At 42.7% G+C, this 23,906-nt stretch overlaps 1 protein-coding gene across 1 annotated transcript in view; it reads right to left on the reverse strand.

The window, feature by feature from the left end:
* Positions 1 to 4,146: 4,146 nt before the first annotated feature.
* The window catches only part of LOC126018395 (thyrotropin-releasing hormone receptor-like), a 40,867-nt gene continuing 21,107 nt past the window's right edge, over positions 4,147 to 23,906 (reverse strand). Inside the window, 2 exon segments of the mRNA XM_049780544.1 lie at positions 4,147 to 4,294; positions 4,405 to 4,517. Coding sequence (XP_049636501.1) covers positions 4,147 to 4,294; positions 4,405 to 4,517 — 261 coding nt within the window.

Here is a 23,906-nt window from a genome sequence, read left to right on the forward strand (position 1 = left end):
CAGCCCAAGTTTTAGGTACTGTATCTGCCAGTAATTCTAATTTCATTCCTTTATCTTCAAATTTTTAATATAAAATCAGGAATATACATTAAAATTGAAATAATCATTGTTCAAACAACAAGGAAATTTGATTTCATTGCTAACAAATTCCCCCAAACTATTGTGTAAATAGAAAAGAGAAATTTAAAAAAACATTTTGGGAATGTCTAAGACACCTGATATAAGAGAATATATTTTGGTTAGGTGCTGTTATTGAAATAATTCCTGATATGAAAATCTATGTAAAATATGTTTACATGTATGTTAAAGACATCGGAGAAAATCATTAATAGAATAAAAAAGCATAGACTCTTACAATCAATGGAAGGGATAAAAAAGCAACAAAAATTATATAGAAAAGGTAATGGAAAAAAATGAAGAGAAACAAGAAAACTTGGTTCAAGCAGCAATGAAAATTGGGGTTCCTGGGAATAATGAGTAATAAATAGACAACTCACCTGTGCTGTGCCCATTTGCTTCTGGAAAAATGGAGAAAACTGTGAAGGTAGAGCTGAAGGAAAAGAAAAAAATCAGAAAACTTATGAGAAGTAGTCAGAAAGTGTCTTTCAACTCCAATTATCTGACAAATGCCTCTATGTCCCCAAAGCCACTGGAAGGTCTGTGGAGGGCAACCCATGACCCTAGTGTAACCCCATGAGACAGAGAAGGCTATACACTGGGGACAATAAATGACAACTTACTTTTCCTGACAACTTAGTGCTCCCTTCAATTTCATATCAGGAAAAGCAATCAAAGTTCAACTGAGCAAGACATGATTGAGCACAGGCATGGAGATGGTTGGTCTGTTATTAGACATATTCTGACACTTTAGATGCCCAGAAAATACACTAAAATAATCCAGTAGAGCATGGCAGGGAATTAGGAGGGTTTGTGGATGACTGTTTGGGGTGGGAGTACAAGTAAAATGCCTTCCTTCATCCTCTGTTTACTGCTGAGGCTGAAAAGTCCATGAAAGCTAGACTTTCTTTTTTTTTTTTTTTTTGCATGTTTTGTATATTTTCACTAAGAAAGCATTAAAGGCAACAAAAACAACTTTATGGAGAGCTGCTTATTGGAATTTTACACCTATATTTTTTTAACTTGTTGAGGCTAGAAAGTTATTAGTAATTTGTGACAACCTGGGACAGGGTGCTTTAAGGATAGGGATGTGGATAGGGCTGGGATAGGGATAAAAATGAATGTGTTGAGAGCACTTCTTGCATGCAGAAGGAAGGTGGTTCGAATCCCGGCATCCCATATGGTCCCCCAAGCCTGCCAGGAGCAATTTCTGAGCATAGAGCCAGGAGTAACCCCTGAGCGCTGCCAGGTGTGACCCAGAAAAACAAAAAGAAAAAAAAAGAAAAGAAAATGAATGCGTCTTCCTTTGGTTTCAGTGTCAGCAAAGGTTTATTAAGAAACTTGTTTTTTGCTCTTCTGATTCCAGAGAAAGAGCATGGTTTAGAAATAGACTTGGTGCTCCTGCTGAGCAATGCTGACCAGATTAAGATGCTACCAGTGTACTGACATCTACAGTGGCGTGACTTCTAGATGCCGACTACGCTGCAGGCTTTCTTCTAAGTATTGCACAGGCACCGTCTCATTGATCTCTTAGAGCAGAGCACTGGCCCCACTTAGAGGAAACTGAGGGAAGAAAATTAACAGCATATGTTGGGACTTGAACCCTGACACTCTGGTAACAGAAGCTAGTACTTAGCCCCTCTATAAATGTTTTCCTCTGGTTGTGTTTTTTCTTTCTTTTTCTTTATTATTTTTTTTTGGGGGGGGGGACACCCAGTGATGCTCAGTGGTTACTCCTGGCTCTGTGCTCAGAAATCACTTCTGGCAGACTCAGAGGACCATATGAAATACCAGGGATGGAACTCGGTTCTGTCCTGGATCAGCTGCGTACAAGGCAGACACCTTACCGCTGTGCTATTGCTCTAGCCCTCAAGTGTTTTTTCACTTCATTGTTTAGGGTGAGGCTCAGCAGTAATTGGTGTGGCAATGTAGTGTTTGGGGGCCACTAGGCCACACCCAGCTGTATTCAGGGGGGCTTGCATTGCCAGGGATCAAATTAAGGGCCTTGCACATAAAAATCATGTGCTCTACCACTTGGATTATCTTCTTTGTCCCTGTTTTTTCACTGTATATGAGGGTAAATGCTCTCAGCCCTGGAACCTTTCCTGTAAACCTATCCTGTAAAGGCAGAAATCGGGGTGGGATGATTGTACATTCCTCAATGTCAGATGTGCTGTTTGTTGGGTGTGATTTGAGGGCTGTGAGGAATTTAGGATTGGGTTTGGAAAATTAAAAGCCTGGGGAGAAGTTTCCAGAAGAAGAGAAGTTTGCTTGTCCTTTTCCTCCAAGACATGTCCTGGGTCATCACCCCAGGTGTTCTTTTCTTCCCAAGCTTTTCATAGCTTATTCACCTCTGTACTCAAGCCACGCCTCCACAGAGACACGCCCACCAACAGTCAAGTTCACAAAACCACGCCCACCCCGACCAAGCCTTCACCAAGCCAGGTCCACACTGAGCCATGCCTGCCCAGGTCATGCCTTTGCTGAGCCTCCACTTATATTTCCTCAGCCTTTTTGACAATCTAGCAGGAAGTGAATCAAGGCTGAAGCATCAGTACATGTTTGACCAAGTCAAGAGAAAACCTGCTAATTTTTGAGCACTCTGCCCTGTTTCTGTGGGGTCTTCCCAGGTTTAGTGAGTCCTTATCCTTCTTTCCTTACAAGAGTGTGAGATGCTGATTCTTGGAATTCACTCTCCCTTACATCATTCTCTCAGTGTGGCCCTGGGAGAACTCGCATTGGTGTCTCCTAGGATCCTGACAGAAGAGCCCGTTCTTGACTCACTCCCCACATCTAATTTTTTTGGGGGGAGGCCACACCAGGTGATGCTCAGGGGTTACTCCTGGCTATGCGCTCAGAAATCGCTCCTGGCTTGGGGGACCATATGGGATGTCGGGGGATAGAACCATGGTTAGTCCTAGGCTAGCGTGGGCAAGGCAGACGCCTTACTGCTTGTGCCACCGCTCCAGCCCCCTAATCGTTCTTTTTTAAATTTTACTCCCCACATCTAATATAAGTGTAATCCACAAGCTGTTGGGCTGTTGTTTTTGGGGTGGAGAGGCCGTAAGGCCAAAAAGGCCACATCTGACCATTGTTCACTTTGGGGATAGAAACCAGAACTTTGGGCCTGCCAATTGAGCCCCATCCAATTGGGTTTTTAACAGGTCCTCTGGGAGATTTTGGTGCATGAGAGCTACTCTTGTTTGAGAGACATTTGGACAGGACAGTGGGACAACGAAGATCTAGAGGCTTCTGGGCTCGCCTCTGAGGGTTCTGAGCGGCTAAAAAGAAATCAACAGGAGGCTGGAGGGAAAACTCTGGCCTCAGCTGTTTCAGAATTTTTCCTGGGGCTATGAAGGATGAGCAGCATATCAATGAGGACCAATCCTTCTTTAGTGGTCTCTGCCCTTTTCTCACCGGTCAGGAGAATTTTTTTTTTCCAGGTGAAAATGGGATGGGACTGGAGAGATAGGACAGTGTTCCTGGCATGTGGTTGACCCGGGTTCAAACCCTGGCACTGCATGTGGTCTCCTGATCCCCACCAGAAGTGATTCCTGCGCATAGAGCCAGGAGCAAGCCCTGAGCACTGCCAGGGGTGGTTCAAAAACCAAAATAAAATAAAACAGGTCTGGTAATGCTGATTTGACAGAGGAGTCTTTGCGAGCAAGTACAAGCTCTTAATAAGAGCAGTGAAAGGCAAGGCCATTTCCCAGGTGCCTGTGAAAGCCCTGGCCTGTACTTTACAGGCTCCCTTATTCAATCCTCCCCGAGGCAGGGTTTAGGTATGGCTGCACTTTACAGCTGGAGAAAATGAGTCTTAAGAGAACCCTATTTTACCCATGGAGATGCGGTAGCAGAACTAGAATTTGAACTCCACGGTGTTAGTTCAAACACGAGCTCTTTAAGTCAGCCACCACACACTTACCAACTGCCCTGGGACTGCAGACACAGACTAAGATGTTCAAAGAATTCATTCTCCTTCCCGCTGGGGTCGTGGATTTTTTGACTCGCTAATGAATGGCTGGCTGGCTAGGGTGCATGCAAATCTGAGAAGCTACTGGGAGGCATCCTTGACTCCAGCGCCTTTGATTTGGACCAGGCTACCCGCGGCGCTTTCAGCTCTTCCAGAAACCTCCAGGCCCCCTCTGCCAGCCCATAGGCTCTGTCACTTGGCTTTCTTTAGGGGCGCACACAGAGCAGAGCAGACTCAGAACAAGTGCTACAGGGTCTCAGCCCAAGTGGGAATCGCCAAGTTTTTGCTTCCACCAGGTGTGGGCACTAACCTACCCCACGGCCGGCCAAACAAACCTCCAGGCTCGATTCTCACCTGTAGCGCACATCCTTTGTGGGGGAACCAGGCCACCGAGGGGGCGCACACCCGACGCTCCGCGACGATCCCGCTGCGAGAGGATGGAGACAAGGGAAGCGGCCGAACAATGAGGATGAACTGCACATGCGCACGAGGAGCAAGCCGAGGACCAGTTTCCTGGCTCCGCGTCCGGGGTCATCAATCTATCAAATTAGAGACTCCGGGTCGCCCAGGACTCCATACCGTCCAGGGCTGGGGATTCTCCTTAAAGAGAGCCTGTCTTTTGGGGTTGAGTTGGATGACCTGTGGTCCCCCATCATCTCTACTTTTGTTTGTAGCCCCTGTTCCTCTATAATAGCCCTTCTGCTCCTCCCCTTAAGTTCTAGAAGAACTTAACACAAAAGCAATGATGCCACTCCCCCTCCCCGACCCCCCATCGTGGGGCATTCAAAATGTGAATAGAGACACAAAGATGTCTTGATAGAAAGACAATGAAAAGAGTGGGTTGTTTTATTTGGAGGGGTGAGGGATAAAAGGAGGGGTAATAGTTTATTTTAATCTTGGTCCACAAGCAGGTAGATATGTTATGTGTTCTTGGCTCCTTACCTTAGCCATGCCAATCACCAAAGTGTCAATATTCCTCCAATCATCCAGGAATCCCTCCCTTCCAACCAACCCCCCACCTAAGATTCAATAATCTTCAACAACAACTACAAAAATCGAACTTTCAAGTTGAGTGATGTGGATTTTTTTTTCTCCTCTGCTTTGGATTAAATTTTATTTTTCCTTACAGAGCACATCTCAATTCATCTGGAAGGAGAAGAAGCCCCTAGGCTAACAACTAGGACAAAGTCCGAATGTTCTCTCTAGACATGAATAGGCACAGTATTAATATGATGGTCACATAGTCCCTCAGCTCTGTAGAGGAACTAGGACAAATGCAAAAGTTCACAAGAATTGGCTGATAAAGATGGAATTTCCAAGTAGGGCCTTGTGGGATGGAGGAGAAAATCTGGCTATAAGAAGTCAATGAGCAGGATAGAGGCTTTGGAGGGAGAAGAAAAGATTATATATTGAGTTCTCTAATGTTATAACATGAATTTTATATAGACTCTGGATTTCACATCTTAACAGTAAACCCAGCAAGTACCTAGGGGAAACACAAAAGAATTTTACCATTTAAATTCTAGATAAGGATGACAATGTGTCAATCCTAAACAAACTAGCTGCTGAATTGTACTCTAGAAAAATTTAAAGCCTTACTTTCAGAAAATAAATGATGTGAAAATGCACTTGGAAAATATATGTGGTAAGTGTCTGAAAGAAATGGTTTATTGACTTCATTTAATTATCTCTTATGCATTTATAAGAAGATCAGCCGACCATAAAAATGATGTATGGATGCGAGGGGAAAAGTAATACAACGAAAGATGCAAATGAGGAATAAATACAGGAGAGCATCCCATAAACTCCAGATAAAAATGCAAATGTTTAAATACATTTTTGGCCTGTCCAGTTGTCAGGGATTATAAAGAAAAATGATATTCAGTATGGGATAAGTTTGGGGAAAGGTTCCTTCTTACAAACCTCTACTTGAAATATAATTGATAAATGGTTTAGAGGCAATTCTGTACCAAAATTTTATAAAGAACAGCATTCTGATGAAAAGCAAAAGAAGCATGTACTTTTAAAAAATATTTTGGGAAGGCACATTCAGCTGTGCTCAGGAGTTTCTCACTGACCAGTGTTTGGAGAGTCACCTCTTGGATTACCTGCGGGATTAGGTTGGTCTGGGGATTAAATTTGGGTTTCCCATATATGAAGTATGTGCTCCAATCTATTGAACAATTGCTCTGGCCACAGCAGCAAGTGATTCAGCATAAGAATTCTATTATTGGGGCCAGAGAGATAGCACAGCGGTAGGATGTTTGCCTTGCACATGGTCAACCCAGGAGGACAGCACCCCATATGGACCCCTGAGCCTGCTAGGAGTGACTTCTGAGCACAAAGCTAGGAGAAAATGATGAACACTGCTGCCAGCTATGACCCCCCCCAAAAAAAAACTAAAAAAATTATATATTATTGGGGCCAAAGAGATAGTACAAGGGCTTGTCTTGTATGCAGCAGATCTGGGCTCAATCCCTGGTATCCCATATGGTCCCCAGAGTTTGCCAGAAGTGATCCCTGAGTAAAATCAGGATTGAGCCTTGTGCACTGCCAGGCGTACCCCCAAAACAAAACAAACAAAAATTATATTATCATAAATATAATCTAAAAATTGTCCAGGGGTACATGTATAAGCACATACCTACAAATTATGTTAACAGCAACATATTGTCAAAAATATAATAGTAAAAATATACAACAGTTGGCAGAATTTTATAAGGAATGGCAATAAGTAGCTATACAGTATTGACAAGGGGGAATTTTTAATATATTTTTACAATAAAATGTTCTTGAGCCAAGTGTCAGTCACTGATCTACATTTTTTGATAAATATACATGTCTTCTAAAGGTTTAAAAACATGTGAGAGCCAAATACAGAAACAAAATTGAACCTAAAAATAAAATTCTTCTCAATAATTTGAAAATACGTAACATATCAACATAAATAACAATAGAGCAGCCGAGGCTAGACCTGAAAAAATTCAAAACCTGCATCATTCAATATTAATATTCCCATAGGAACAGGCATCGAGAAGAAAGAATAGATTCTCAGGGAGCATAAATTTACATCCATTGTGGGATGCTTCTGCTTTAATGTTGCCTTTTTTATTTACTCTGCTAGTGTTAGCTCTGATGCTGTATTGAGTGCCCTCTAAATTAACTGCACAGTATTGGGTTAAGTGCCTTTGTCGTATATAACATCTAATTTTCACTTCGAACTAATTGGTCGTCATGAATTTTTAAGTGTCCTAAGAGCACTGCCACTTAATTAATATTTGGATAAGACTGGTGTGGTAATTAAAAGATTTTAAATTTTAATAACAGCGAGTGCTAAAAGAACTGCCAAAGTTATAAAATTCTTCAAAATATTCTAAAGCATTAGGAACAGTGCGGTCATTCTTGGACACTAACTATCCTGGCTGAATAGATGTATAGATTGTAGTTTATCCACTAAGGTAATATACCAGCATTTCAATTATAGAAATATTTCGCTGTTAGAGCTTTTTGTTTATTTTATTTTATTGATTTTGGGGACATACCCAGCAGTGTTCAGAAAACACTCCTGGCTCTACACTCAGAAATCGCCCCTGGTAGGCTCAGGGGCCATATGGAATGCCAGGAATCGAACCAGAGTCTGTCTTGGTTTGGTCACATGCAAGGCCAACACCCCACTGCTGTACTATCTCTCTGGCTCCAGAGGTTTTTACTTTTTATATAATTTCTTATAAGTTTTGGATAGTTTGGAATTTATGTTTCTTGAAAATTTGTATGCAATATGAAACAGTCATGTACTTGGACTAATTTTCCTAAGGACGTCCATGATCCGTCATTTTTAGTAAAATTTCTTCTCTCCCTAATTTGCTAGAGAGTTTTAAAAAAACATCTTTTGCGGGGGACTATAGGCCTAACTCTGCTTAGGAGTTACTCCTGGTTCTACATTCAGCAATTATTTTTGGCCATGTGCGGGGGACCATATGGAATGCCAGAGATCAAACTCCATTCAGCTTCTTTCTTTCTTTTTTTTTTTTTTTTTTTTTTTTTTTTTTTTGGTTTTTTTAGGCCACACCCGTTAGATGCTCAGGGGTTACTCCTGGCTACGCGCTCAGAAATTGCCCCTGGCTTGGGGGGACCATATGGGACGCCGGGGGATCGAACCGTGGTCCTTTCCTTGGCTAGCGCTTACAAGGCAGACACCTTACCTCTAGCGCCACCTCGCCGGCCCCAGCTTCTTTCAAGGACAGTGCCTGACCTGCTGTAATATTGCTCCAGCCCCTAAACCATCGATATTAAGAAGCTGGTAAGATAAATCATGGATAGAGCATATATCTAACATGAGGTTCAGTGTTCAATTCTCCTGGCCTTTTACCTCTGAATAATTTACTTCACTGAATAGAATCTTAGTGCCCCCTGAACACTGCTGATATGGCTTTTGGACAGTTTGTTTCACTGGTTAATTTTTTTCAGAGTTAAGCACTGCTGGACTAAATATAACTAGATCATAACAGCTTTTTGAAAGAACTTCTTTTTAAATCAAAATAATTATCAAATAATAAAAAAAAATTGGGCCACCCCAATGGTGCTCAGAAGTTAGGAGTCATTTCTGGCAGTACATAGGCAATTATTGTGGTGTTGAATTTACCCAGTGTGTGCTCCAGTCTTTTCAGCTATGTCCCAAGTCCTCACAATTGCTTTTGTGCATTTATATGAGATGGTGGATGCTGACTGAATTTATTATGGTAATCAGTTCACATGATCTAAAATCACATCAGTATGCTATGCAAGAAATTTATGTAGTGCTAATAATATTAATAATAGTGATCTTTTCAGCTGTTTTCAAGTGTCTAACTCAGACAATCTGCCTTTCAGAATCAATGCTGGCCTGTGAATCATTATTTACTTTTTAATTTGGAAATAAAACATGCTTGTAGAAAAGAATGTGAAACAAATGAGCAGTTGACAATGACTGAGGAGAGCATTCCAGCAAGAACCCAGCCCAGATTATTTTTCCTGTGCATGGTCAGAAATCCCCTCCAGGGGGCACTTTCTGAGGAAGAAAGGTACAATGTCCCCTCCCACTGGAAGTTGAGCGATCCCAAGCTGACTTCTTTTAAGCAGAGCTCAAGAAGCTTGGGACCTCTCTTAATGATGACTGGTCCAAAATTGTGGGTCTGGGTCTGTTGGCTGTGCATAAAGCAACAATGCAGTGCTATTCATGGCCCCTTGGTGGTACTGAGGGACAGGATAACTACCCCAGTGGTGATAGAAGAGTGCTGATGATGGAACTTAGGTGCCTCACACCACTTGAGTTATCTCCCAAGTTACCTGCATTTAAATACATCATAACAAAGTTTAAAAAACGAATCGTGTACAGCAGCCAGAGCTGTGGCACAAGTGGTAGGGCACTTGCCTTATGCACACTAACCTAGGATGGACAGCGGTTTGACCCCTGGCATCCCATATGGCCCCCCAAGCCAGGAGAAATTTCTGAGTGCATAGCCAGGAGTAACCCCCAAATGCCACCGGGTGTGGCCCCAAAACCAATAAAAACAAATAAACAAACAAAAAGAATAATGTAGAGTCAAATGTATAGACTTTAATCTGCAATTTAATTAGTTTGGGAAAAAAAGTCTATTGACAAGTGTTAGATTATACCTTGTTTTACCCAAAACAACGATCATACCTGATTTCTTTGCGTCAGTTTGTTTACAACTTGTTTGTTTGTTTGTTTGTTTGTTTTTGGCCACACCTGATGATGCTCAGGAGTTACTCCTGGCTATGTGCTCAGAAATCGCTCATGGCTTAGGGGACCATATGGGATGCCGAAGGATTGAGCCACAATCTGTCCCAAGCTAGTGCAGGCAAGGCAGATGCCTTACCACTTGTGCCACCGCTCTGGCCCTACAACTTGGTTTTACCCCAAAACAGAGATCGTCTTACACTTAAAACTAGGTAGGACTGACTCAGGATAGCCTGAGCTATTTATACTTTGCCCTTACTCCCCCACCTGGGGGTGGTCTCTATACTCAATAAAAACAACAGTTCTGTCAGGCAACTTGCTTTCCATATCAGCTAGAAGATTGTCAGACTACATGTGTTTCACCCTCAGCCTCATCTGGATTATTTTGTGCAGCTATTCTGCTTCAGACCCCCTCACCCAGGGTTGGAAATATGGTGTGTGTGGTGATTTTATAGTCACTTTACTTCTACTTATATCAAGATATTGAAAAATTCCTTCTTTCTGAGGGAGCCAGCCCAGAGACATCAAGGATCATAATCTCTCCAGGACCCACACCCGAGGAGCACGGCCGCTCCGCTTCCCTCTGCGGCTGCGCCTATCTTTCAACCCCTGAACCCACCTTCTCCACATTGTAAAAAGCAATCTACAACCTTAACAATGGGGGAAATTTTGCAGTACAACTCCATGTTTAAAGAATCAAGATGGCTGCTCTGATAATTCGAAAAGTACCAGTCAGGCATCCTCTCAAATAAGGTGTTTAGAGTAGAATTATGGAAGATGTTCAGGGAGCTAAAAAAAAAAAAAAGCATCGATAGACTTGAATGGAGCACAAATAAGCATCAAGAGGATTTGACGACTGAAATTAGAAAATTTCACACTGAAATAAAAGGTCTGAAAAACTCGGCTTATGAATGGAAAACCTCTCCACTGGAGTAACGGCAGCTGCAAACGGGGTCAGTGAGCCAGAGGATGAAATGCAGAACAACTCCACACAACAGAAGAGATTGGAAGAGAACTTTAAAGCAAATGATCAGACAATGTCTAAACTACTCAAAGAATGTGAGCCGATGAAAATAGAAGTCTTTGAGAAACTCAACAGTAACAACATATGAAGTCCCAGAAACGAATTGGAGGAAGAGTGAGAGCAGGAAGAGGAGGAAGAATTTTAAGAAGAATAAGGCGAAGAAGAAGAGTAAGAAAAATAAGGCAAAGAAGAGTAAGAATAAGGCAAAGAGGAGTAAAAAATAGTAAGAAGAAGAGGGGGAAGATGAAAAGGATTCATCTTTTTCTTCTGAAAAAGAAGAGGAGGAAGGAGAGTAAGACGAGAGCAAAGAACAGTAAAAAAAGAAAAAGAGGAGAAAGAGGAGGAAGAAGAGGAAGAAGAATAAAAGGAGGAAAAAGAGTAGGGAGAAGAAGAAAAAGAAGAGGAAGAAGAGGAGAAAGGGGAAGAAGAAAAAGAAGAGAAGAAAAAAGACAAGAAAAGAGAAAGAAGGGAAAGAAGAGGAAAAAGAAAATAAAGAAGAGGAGAAAAAAAGAAGAGGAGGAAGAAAAGAAAGAGGAGGAGGAAGAAGATTAAGAGAAAGAAGAGGAGAAAGAGAAGGAAGAGTCTACAGCCATACCATCCTGAATGTGCCTGATCTCGTCTGATCTCAGAAAGAGGAAGAAGAAAAAGAAGAGGAAAAAATAAAAAGAAGAAAATGGATTGAAGATTTATTTTTAATTTCTTTTCTTATAATAGTGTCTTTGTTTAAACACCGTGATTATGACATGTTTGTAATTGGGTTTCAGTTAAAAAATTAAAAAAATATTGAAAAATTCCATCAACCCAGGTTTTCTAAGCTTTTTCTCAGCTATCCAGTTTCCTTGGCAATGACTATTTTCATTCTAATAGCCATAGATGAGCTCTGCTTTGCCTAGAATTCTTAGTAAATGCAATTATATGGAAGGAAGGTGTTTCAGGACTGATATTGAATGCAGGGCCTCATACATCTGAGGCAGGCACTGAATCACTGGGCTATACCCTCTGTCCAAAATATGTGGTCCAGGGGAGCATCTTTCTGGCCTTTGGTCTGTTTGGGGGCCCCACCATGCATTGTTCAGGGCTTACTCCTGGCTCTGCACTCAGGAATCATTCCTGATGAGCTTAGAAACCATCTGGGGTGTAGGGAATAGAACCTAGATTGGGAGCATGCAAGGCAAGCCCTCTGCCTGCTTTACTCTCTCTCTCTCTAGACCCCAAGAGGGAATCTTATTTACTCAGCAAAATGAGTTTGAGATTTATCTGCTGTTCATAGCAGTGTATTCCATTTTACTGTTGATGGTGTATTGTATATTTTGCAGTTTATCTACTTTCTTTTTGATGGTAATTTGTGTTGTTTCCAGATTTTAGCTATTATGAATAAACATGGTCATACAAGCCTTTTTGTGCATTCAAGTTTCCATTTCTTCTTTGAGTTATGTGGTAGCTGTGTTTACATTTTAAGGAACTTCCAATCAGGTTTACAAAGCACTTGACGCAACAAACACACCACCAGCTGTGCATGAGCTTCTTTTTGCTCTAAAGTCACCAACATCTGGTATTTCCTGTCTGTTTCATTGCAACTATTTCTGGTCATTGTGCACTAGTGTTTCATTGTCACCGTGACTTGCATTTCCTAGATGACTCCGTGTGGATCTCTACTTTATATATAGACTGTTTACATGACTTCCTTTATAAAATATCTGTGAAAGTCTTTGAAAGATGGCATTGTTTTAAAAAATAATTGAGTTGTAAGGGTTTTTTCCATCTCTCCTGGATTGAAGTCTTCTTCCAGAAATCTGTATAGTAAGTATTTTTCTCCACTCCCTGACTTCCCTTTGTGCTCTAAATTGCCTCTTTTGGTAAGCAGGCATTTTTTATATTGATGAAATCCAACTTCACGGCTTTGTATTTTATGGTTATTGTATTCTATGACTACACAAGAAATCTTTGCCTGTTCCCAGATGATGAATAAACATATCTTTTCTTTCTAGAAGCTTCGTACTATTTGTTTTTCCATTTAGGTTGACTATGCATCTTTGGTTAATTTTTATGAAGTAAGGCAAGATAATTTGTTCACATGGACATGCTGTTATTCCAGGGTCATTTGTTCAAAGACTTTCATTTTCCAATTGAACTGCTTGAATGCTTTAGTAAAACACTGGACTACTATGCACGTATATGTGTGTGTGTATATTTCTAGGTTTTTCTGTTCTATTGAAAATATCTATTTGTTTAGTCTTTTCTGCTATAGCATAATACATATTGGCATTTGGTTATGAAAATCATCCAGCTTTGTCATTTAAAAAACCAACACGATGTGGCTACTATTAAATCTTTGTGTTTTCTTGTAACTTTTAAAATCAGCTTGACATGTTTAACACAAAACCTTACTGGGATTTGATTAAAATGCATTCTATATACAGATAAATAGGGGAAATGAAAATATTTATAATAGTGGGTGTTCAAGTCTGAGAACATAGTATATTTTTAACCTCTCTCAATAATATTCACAGATTTAACATTTATCTATTTGTATTTAACAATCTTCATTTAAGTGAATTATATTTACAAGTTTTTATTTGCCATGTGTTTGTTATTGGCATGTGGAAAATAATTTATTTCTTTGAATATTTATTTGGCATTAAGTAGATGTCAAAATCATAAATCAAATGTAATAATTTGAAGGTTTAGGGCTAGAGAGTTATAGAAGGTAAGGTCTCCGGCAGCTATGACCCTGGTTTGAATCCCTGACACCTACATATGATCCCCTGAGTACTGCTAGGGGCAACTCCTGAGCCCAAATCCAGAAACAGCTTCTAAACACAATCCAGCGTGGCCTCCAAACCAACCCTGCCCAATCATTTAAAGATTATTTTAGATTCATTGTATATACAATTATGCCATCTATAAGGAGTTTCATTCCCCATCCTTATGTTTTTTTCTTTCCTTTTTTAAGTGTTTCATTTAGTGTTGAATAGATCTAGTGCCAGAAGACATCTTTTGACTTATTCATGCTTATATTAAATAAAAACTCACTGTTCAGTCCCTTTCAGGAGGACAGATTTTATATTGAACTATTTTTGAATAATGAAGAAATTAATCAATTTCATTTTATATCGCAAATATGCTACGAAGCATGCTCTCTTCAACATTTTTAGTCTCCACACACAGACTCTAAGAGAATGTGGGAGGAGTTGTCTGGTCTGGGACTTACCCCAAGGTTCTTTGTCCACTCTCAAATGTTTCTGCATTGGCTTTAGCTTTTGTTCTGTTACTTTAACTGTTACTTGGAACCTTGGGTTGTGCCAACCCTGCCATTGGGCAAGGGTCAACTTCTGTCCCCCAAATACCTTTAGGGTTTGAAGACATTGTCCCCAGCTGATGATTGGAAAAGAATGGGTCCTAGGCTAATGATCAGAGATACTTTATTTTATGCTAACTATGCTTATATAGAACAAGAGGAACTGGGATGCCTGCAGGCTAACAGGATATAGAAAAAGCACATCCAGGGGCAAATAAGGTACCTGGGAGAAGAGAAGCATAAATATTGGTGCTTAGGAATACCTTGAGAGCAATGCAGTGTTGATAGGTGTTCTCTCCTTTAACCAGAGTTCTCTGAGAGGGAGATGGGATGGCCCAGAGTCAAGCCCATTAGTAATCACTGATCATAGGGGGTTGCCCCCTCTTTGTGCTGTCCTTCATCCTCTCTAGAATGGTGTCTCTGAAGCTTTTAGCTTCAAGGAGAATCCCTGGAATAATAGCTCTACAAGGTTCATCTGCCAGGCAGTTTAGGAACAACATTAGGGGAGGGAGAGGAGGGAATCCAACAGTGGGTTCAAGGGGGTGTCATACCTAGTCCTTCCCTTAGGGGGCCATGATCCAGAAGTCCACACCAGGTGCTGATTGCCTGCTTAGCCTCTGGTTCTGCCATCATGGTCAGTCTTGCCCTCAGCACTGTTCATCTACTCCACACATGATGGCCCAAACTATCTCAGGGCCTGGGGAAAGAACAAGTGCTGCCTGCTTCCTGCGCAGCGCTGCCAGCTGTCACTCTGCCTCCATGGCAGCTAACTTGTGGGGTGGAATCTCCTTGGTCAGACCCACCATCTCAAAGATTCCCCTGGGAAATAGGGTACAATCCCTTCTGGTCTGTGTTTAATGGACAAAGTACTTGAGGCCCAGCCCAACATTTCTGAAAAATGCTAGTGATCTAGTCAGAACCTTGGCTAGTCTTGTTAGTTTTCAAAGTGTGGTCTCAACAAGCAGCAGTGTTCGGGTAACTTACAACTTATTAGAAATGTAAACTAAGGGGCCGGAAGGTGGCGCTAGAGGTAAGGTGTCTGCCTTGCAAGCGCTAGCATAGGACAGACCTCGGTTAGATCTCCCGGCGTCCCATATGGTCCTCCCAAGCCAAGGGCGATTTCTGAGCGCATAGCCAGGAGTAACCCCTGAGTGTTTTGGGTGTGGCCCAAAAACCAAAATAAATAAATAAATAAATAAATAAAAAAGAAATGTAAACTAAAAAAATAACAATAAAAAAGAAATGTAAACTCATGTGGCTGGCCCCAGACCTATTGATTCAATGTCAGGGATCAGTATTCCAGGGGTGCCTAGCCATAACAATATCTTAGAACCACCAACCCCCAACTCTGGGCAAGAGGATTGGAGACATCCAGGCGGGGCACTGGTCTTGATTGATAATACAACTGGGAAGGTGCTTGTTTCACATACGGCCAATCACAATTGCATTCATGGCATACTATATGGTCTCTGGGCACTGCCAGGAATGATCCTTGAGCACAGAGCCAGGAATAAGACCATCAATGTTTGATGTTTGTAGTTCAAACATCAAAAAAAAAACCCATAAAACTCTGGAATATTCTGGGTATGTCTTTACACCCAATAGACAGCTGTGGCCAGACTGTCCCCCAATCACTAGCAGGCTGTGGTAGCCAGGACTGTCATGGGATCACCAGCAGGCTTCAGTAACAGGAACTGCAGACTTCGATCTGACTCCCATCTCTGACTCAAACTGCTACTACACTGCCTTCTGAAGGTGTGAGACAGCTTAATTCCCAGGGCAGTTCTGTAAGGACTATGTCAGATTCTCTATTATTACAGGGTCTGCTGTATTACAAATCCTGGCTGCTATGGCAACCATGTGGGGTCATTATGAGACTGGGGAAAATAGGGGAAATCACAGGTCAAGGTTGGAGAGAGTCACAGACTGTTTCCCTGCAAGTGTGGTGAAGGGAGACCACTTCCAGTGGTACAGAAGCATTTAGTTCTGGAGGGATTCAGGGACCAAGAGATCCCCAGCATAGACCCTGGGGCTCCTATATGCACTGTGTGCTTCACCTTTGAGCTACTAATTTTCATTTCAGGGGTTACTCTTGGCTATGCACTCAGAAATCACTCCTGGCTTGAGGGACCAAATGGGACACCAGGGATTGAACCAAGGTCCATCCTGGATTGGCCACGTGCAAGGCAAATGCCCTATTGCTGTGCTATTGCTACAGCTCCTGCATGTCCCCTTTTTAATTATGTCATGTGAATGAAACTGTCTCTTTCTCTCATTATCGAGTACAGATATTCTCTTCCTAACACACTTCTTAGCTTTTTCAACTCCTATACTTTAAGATGCCAACAGCTCTGGGAAGGAGCTGAAAGAGAACAAGAAAGTCTGGCTATGTGGGCCCTTAACCCATGAGACAGATGTCTCAAAAGGAATTGGACATATTAAGGCATAGAAATGGAGAAAAGGGTCACCTCTTCCCTCCTTAGTCAATGGTTTGGAGGTGGGAGCAGAGCCGAGCATGATCCGGTTAAGAGGCTCTGTGATGGGAAGACCAGAGTCAATCTCCTGAAATGAAATTAGTGGGTAAGTAAAGATTCTTGTCTCTGGTCTTCTCATTTCTTCACACATTCACACAGTCATCTACCAAATTATGGTATTCAAGGAGGTGCTGACTATGATGGGTCAAAGACTTAATACAAAAGTGCCCCATTCTGTATTAGGAATTTCTCTAAGAATGTAGAAACTGGCTGAGTTGGGGGATGGAGTTTGGTAGCAAGTATTGGCCAGAAACAGCTGAATGCTCTGGAGATCATGGTGTCCCACAGCCCAGTCTACTGAATCAGGTACTGTAGAGGTGGGGCTCAGCCACCATCTTAACCAGCCTTCTGGGCAACCTAGTTGTTTGCTGAAGTTTGAGTATATTTCTCTTACAGTGTTTTCAGGTGGAGCACAAAAGCAAAAATCAATGGCAAATTAAGGAATAATAAAATAAATGTGTCATAATTCTAGGAGGCTGATAATATAATATTAAGACATCTGGATATGAAATTTAGGGATTACATGCATTCCAAATTATTTTATTAATAATGTAGTGCAACAAAGGAAGAAATGCTTAATTGGTCTCAATGTCAAGAAGTAATCACAGGAATAGTGAAAAACAAATTAGTGTAGAAAGATTTGGTACATGATGAAAGCTGTATTGAACACAAGAAGCCAGTGTTTAGTCAATACTTGACAGTGAAGAATTGGAAACCAACCAAACACCCACCTAGAGCAGACAGACATAGCATACTAGATTGATTTGATCAAAATATTCCTTGTTGAAAATTGAAGAGGTTTTCATAATGACAATAAGCATGGCATCCATGAGATCAGTCTAGTGGTTATGAAGGGCCACCTTTTGAAAATAAAAATTAAACTGAATTTTGTATTCAGCCTGGAACAACTTAATTTGCCTTTTCTTTAAAAAAAAATTAGAGGAGCCCAGAGAGCTAATACAGTTGGTAGGGTGCTTGCTTTGCCAAACCAGGTTCAATCTGTGGTACCATATATGGTCTTCTAAGCTCCACTAAAAGTGACCTGAGCACAGAATCAGGAGTAAATTTTGAGCACTGTCAGGTGTGTCCCATTTTCCTCCCTCATATTATAGAAAATGTAAAATTCTTTTATTAGTTAAAAACTACAGGATAAGGGGCCGGTGAGGTGGCGCTAGAGGTAAGGTGTCTGCCTTACCTGTCTGCTAGCAAGCACTAGCCAAGGAAAGACCGCAGTTCGATCCCCGGTGTTCCATATGGTCCCCCCAAGCCAGAGCGCTTAGCCAGGAGTAACCCCTGAGCATCAAACGGGTGTGGCCCAAAAAAACAAAACAAAAAAAATACAGAATAAAAAGTAAAATTCTGTTAATTTCCAATTCTCTCTTATCTTGCCTAATTATCTTGCCTAAATTTCATAGCTAGGGCATTCTCTTACATGCAGCTAATCTGGGTTCCATCTCCAGCACCATGTATAGTCAGTCCCCTGGACCTTGCCAGGAGTGATTCCCTGAACACAGAGCTATAAATAAGCTCTGAGTACTGCTGGATATGAGCCAAAAATAAAACAAACAAAAGAGAAAGCTGTTAAAGATCTGGAGAACAGAGCAGGATAAAGCGCTTCCTGTTCCTTATCTCATTTTCTGATACAGCCTGTTCTTTCTTTGGCAATGAGGAAAGTTAAGATTAGATGAGGCAGTTTGTCCCATGTGGAAGTAAGAAGTTGGCAGTGGATCTTCATCCAGCTCCGCTCACCCTACCACAAGTGATGGTAGCAAACATTCCTGGATTCCCAGATAAGGTCTCTTCTGTGATGGAAGCCAGCGCCTCTGAAATTCTCCTTAAATCGAGAAGTTCTCCAATGTAAATGTCTGGAGTGCTCTCCAGCATGGCCCCTCCTGTACCATCTTCTTTTCCTTCTAACTTGTCTTGGAATGGAGTATCCCTGGCATGAGGCTTAACAGGAAGGGAAAGGGGTTGGGTTGGTCTCTGCCATTCTTGTCTCCAGTAGTGGCCGCATCTCTGTTCTGTGTCCACTTCACTGTGAAGCACCTGGTGCTTCCTAGAGTTGGGCACTCCAAAGTAGGAGACCAGACACAGGCCATCTGAGTCTCATGATTACACTGCACTTCTTTCCATCTCAACAGGCACCCACAGCTTCCTTAGGGTTCTTTATGGCTCTGTCTTAGGGCCCTCTGGGGGTTTCATACTCTTTCCTGACTCCTCAGGGCATCTTGGCTCTATTCTCCCTCTGCAACCCCATTCTTAGCCTGGCTAGGTGGGCCTTTGCCCCATAAGACAGATGTCATGAGGAGAAGGAATTGGACATATTAAGACAGGGAGATGGAGCAAAGGGTCAATGGTTTGTAGGTGAGAGCAGTCACTCAGGGGCAGGTGAGAAAAGTTGGCAAAAGTTCAAGGAAACACTTTTTCTGAGTCCCATCACCATGGACATGTGGTTTACCTGAGTCCTAAAAATGTGCCAACATCAGGTAAGGAGATGCTCAAGCTCTGGTTCCTCTCTGGGCTCTCACATGTTCAGTTAGACAAGTACTTCAGGGCAAAGGCTAGCTATGGGGTGGGAAACAGGACAATGTCCCCATTACTCCAGAGTCATTGTCTTGGGCTTGAGGTGCCCCATCAAACCCAATGTCTTTCTTTGTTGTCTGAGATCCACACATTATTCTCTGCGTTGAGCTTTTCTTTCTGCCCACCCAGGCCCATCCAGAACCCTCTGCTCTGTTTTGCCCTGCTGCAATAAATTCCCACAGACTACAGGTTTGGATATGCCTCAATGTATTATCTTCCTTTGCAGGAGTCCAGAAGTCCAATGTGGGCGTAAAGAGGCTGAGATATCAGCAAACTTGCAGTCCTTCTGGAACCCTCAAGAAGCCTGCTTACCCTTCCATATCTCTTGGTCTCTTTTCCTCACCTGACACTCCATCTTCCTTCCTAGACTCTTGGTTACATTAGATCCACCTGGACACACAAGCCACTTTTCATCTCAGGCTTCTTCACTTAATCACACCCTCTGCATCCCTTGTGTTTTGCAGGGCAACATACTCACAGGTGCCGGGAATGATTTAGTACATAAGCTCTCACAAGATCATTATTTATTCCCCTATTATCCATGCCTTTTGGGATTAGCTTTGGTGAGCTCCCTCCAATTTTATAGACTCAACACAGCTGAGTGAGAAAGAGGTCTCAAGCCCACAGGGGCGCGTGTTTAATAGGGCACAGTAGGCACAAATAAATAACAAGTATGGGGCTTCCCAGCCTGATCTGATCCTCCATTGTCTGATCCTTCCTGCCCCCTTCACTCAAGATTGGAAAGGCTGAGACCTGGGGGAATCTATATAAGCTGCCCAAATTGTAGGGCTCACTGGTTGTGTGTGCATGGTAGAGGCTGGTCAAGCTGTGGGGGCTGCCCCTCTATTTCACTTCAACCTGGAGAAGTTCTGCTCAGAGCTCAGTTTGGGGAAGTTGAGTCACATTCTGAGATGTGGTGGGGAAGGGGCTACCTGTAACTGAACTATCAACTGCTAAGACAAAAGAGGTAGGACTCCTGGAGGGCACAGGTGAGGGAGACTTCCTCTGGGTAGGACTGAGGTAATAGGGATTTGGGGTATAAGTTTAGCTACTGAGCTTATGATCTCAACATTAAGGGGTGGCTTCTGCCCCTGAAGAAGGAGGAGGAGAAAATGGCTCTTTCATTTCTACAAGTGATGTCACAGGTAAGCTACTTTTGACTTTCTTCTTAAATGGGCCACTGACACACACGCCACATTTTCGTTTTTGGTTTTGGGCCATAGCCGTAGGTGCTCAGAGCTTATTCCTAGCGCTGAGTTCAGGGATCACTTGGTGGCAGTCCTTAGGGGACAACATGGGGTACTGGGAATTGAGCCTGAGTCTACTGCATGCAAGGCATGCAAGGCGAATATCTTACCCCTATACTGTCTTGCCATCCCCACCATACATGCCACTTTCTTTTTTTTTTGTGTGTGTGTGTGTGGTTTTTGGGTCATACCCGGCAGTGCTCAGGGGTTACTCCTGGCTCCATGCTCAGAAATTGCTCCTAGCAGGCACGGGGGACCATATGGGACGCTGGGATTCGAACCGATGACCTCTTGCATGAAAGGCAAACGCCTTACCTCCATGCTATCTCTCCAGCCCACATGCCACTTTCAAGGGCTAAAATAAAAACCTCATGCTTCAAGCAAGGGAAGTGGTTTAGTGGCAGAGCACAAGCCTTGCATGTGGGAGGTTCTAGGTATGATTCCAGCCTCTAAAAACAAGAAAAATAATGCCTCTGATTACTGGAGTTATAAAAGGGAGCCCCTGGTAGTCTTCTCCCCACATATGCTGGCCCAGCCTGCATTCCCCAGCTCCTGTGTATATGATCACCCAGAGTCTTAGTCTACACGCAGCTCTCCTGTCCTTCAGCATCAGTTACTCTTTGCAGCTCTGTCTCTAGATCCAATTTCCCCTTTGCAAGTCCTCTTGAACTAAGACCCACCCATATTACCTGATTTTAGTACTATCTAAAATAAATAAAACAACTAAAATAACTTCTGTAAAAGCCCTGTTCTGAGGGCAGTCAGTGCTTCATTTCTTCAGCCCAGGCTGGGTGTGCCTTACTGCCTTCTCCTGGGTTTAAGCCCCTTAAACTTTAAAGGGCTGTATGCAATAAGCAGAGAAAGATCTCTAGGAAACTGCTGGCCACTGTGTGCTGACCTTGATTCTTCAGCCTGGCTAGCCCATGCTGAATGGCCTCCCAATCTTTTGCCATGGGGTTGGAGTTCCAAAAGCTAGCCAAAGGCACCAAGGCAGGCATGCACAGAAGTTGGTCTGTCTTCTCTAGCTGAGCGGCCCGGTTTGTGTAGTGAGGCCTTGACATTGCTGTGAGCACACAGAAAGGGTACCAACCAGTTCATCCCATCTTCTCTCCCAGGCATCAGCTCCAGTGGATGCTTCTCAGGAAAAAGTGGTTCAATATTTCACTGTTTTGTTTTGCAAGCCGCACACAGTGGTGCTTGGAGTTACTCATGGCTCTGGCAACTATTCTTGGCGGTGCTCAGGGGTACATATGGTACTAGGGGTCAAGTGCATGCTTTCTGCATGCAGCACATGCATTGTACCATTACACACCTGGCTCATCTGACTTCTTATGTCCTTAATTTAGTGCTGGGGGTGGAACCCATGGCCTCACATTAATGATACTTGCACTATTCTTTCGGCCACACCCCAGGCCTTTACCTAGATGTTAGGATTTTCATAGGAGATGGTAGCTGATTTATTCAAATGGGGGGCTGGGAGGGAACAGGACAATACATGGGCCACAGGTGAAAATTGTGTCAGTGGAGGGGGAGCCCAATAATAAATCAGGTTGGAGGGGCCATCGTGGGAAAAAGGGCTGGAGCAACTACTGCATTATAATATGTCCTTCCCTCCAATCATAGCTTCAATGTGCTTCAGCTGTAAAGGCAGCCCTTGCTGCCTCACTCCACACACCTGCCTTTTTTTTGAGGGGTCATACCCAGGAGTGCTTAGGGCTTGATGCTCATGGATCACAACTGGTAGGACTCCAGTGACCCTATGTGGTGTCAGGGATTGAACCCAGGTTGACTGTGTGTAAGGAAAGCGCCATGCCTGCTTTACTATCTGTCCAGATCCATATCACCTGTAGGACTTTAAAAAGTGGTCATATCAATCAGTGTGCTATAGGCATGCAGAATCAATTATATATGTATATATGCTATATATACACATATGTATATATGTATATATAATTCTTAACAGGAGTGTTTTGTAACAGCTGGTATTTGTTTTTGTCTTTTTGTGGGGACACACTTGGTGGTGCTCAGGGTTTACCCGTGGCTTGCACTCAGGGATCACTTAGGGAATACTTGGGACTATATGTGGTAGCAGGACTAGGAACCAGGGTCAGCTGTGTCAAGTCAAGTGCTTTGCTCTCTGTATTATCTCTCTGGCTCCTATAATAACATTTTATAACAAATTCACATTGTTTTTTTAAATAATATTCTCATTTTCTTTAGTATTTTGGATGATGTTGCCATGCTAGAGCTCACATTAACTCTCGACTATGGTGCTCACTTAGGGCCCCTCTTCTTGCTCATGGCACGTACAGATCTTTCTAGTTGCTGTGTTCACTGGGAAATAACTTCCCTTTCTGTGATTCTTACATGCACCTGGATGTGGTGTGGCCTGATTGATTTGCAGTGTCAGATTTCAGTCAGGATCATACTTGGCCCACATGAGAGACTAGGGATTTGAACTCTTGATGAGATGTTTTTGAAGCAGGTGCTCCAAGCCCTCTCTTCTGCTATTCGCTCAGTTCAGTGTATATAGCATTTATCACAAAGACCCAAATGACCCAGAGTTAGTAATTAAAAACCCAGGAGAACATTGGTGTGAATTTTGCAGCAAACACATTAGAATTGTTGCTGCCTGAGGTAGAAAAAGACCAATGTTCCAGCATTACAGCCAGGCAATAAGAGATCATTCTGCATGGATGGGGTTCCGGCTTCATGGCACTTTAACCATCAGGATAGATGACAGTTCTACCCCAGTGGCTCCTGAACTGAGCAGATATTTCTAATCCTGTGTCTTTAGCTGCTGCCTTTTCACAGAAAGAGGTCATTTATGTTGCCCATATCAACCCAATGCTGATGTGTACGACCACTAGCTCATTTGGATATCGCACAAGACAGATGGCACCAATAGCAATGATTTTGGTGCCAAAGTTTTACATTATATTTTAGTTTTGCACCATCTGACAAAGCAGAGCACTATTCATGAAGCTGCCAGAAGGCGAGAGACACAAACTACAGTGGTGGTGTCAACCAAGTTCAAGTTTGTAGGCAATGTGCAAAGTCTATTCTTTCAGGAGGCGGTGAAGCTGCAAGATGTGGCCATGGTCTTCACTCCAGCCCAGTGGAGCCTGCTGAGCCCAGAAGAGAGAAGCTTGTATAGGGATGTCATGCTGGACAACTGTGATTATTTCGTGTCTCTGGGTAAGGTGGTGGGGCTGTATAACAGGGCATGGACACCTCATGGAAAGACTCCTCTCCTTTCTTCATTGTCCTTTTGTTTTGTTTAGGCCATGCCTAGCAGTGCTTAGGGATTACTCCTGGCTCTTGCTCAGGGATAATTTCTACTGGTACTTAGAGTACCATATGGAATATTAAATATATCAAACCTGAGTT

The sequence above is a fragment of the Suncus etruscus genome, chromosome 9, assembly GCF_024139225.1.
Source record: "Suncus etruscus isolate mSunEtr1 chromosome 9, mSunEtr1.pri.cur, whole genome shotgun sequence".
Classification (NCBI taxonomy): domain Eukaryota; kingdom Metazoa; phylum Chordata; class Mammalia; order Eulipotyphla; family Soricidae; genus Suncus; species Suncus etruscus.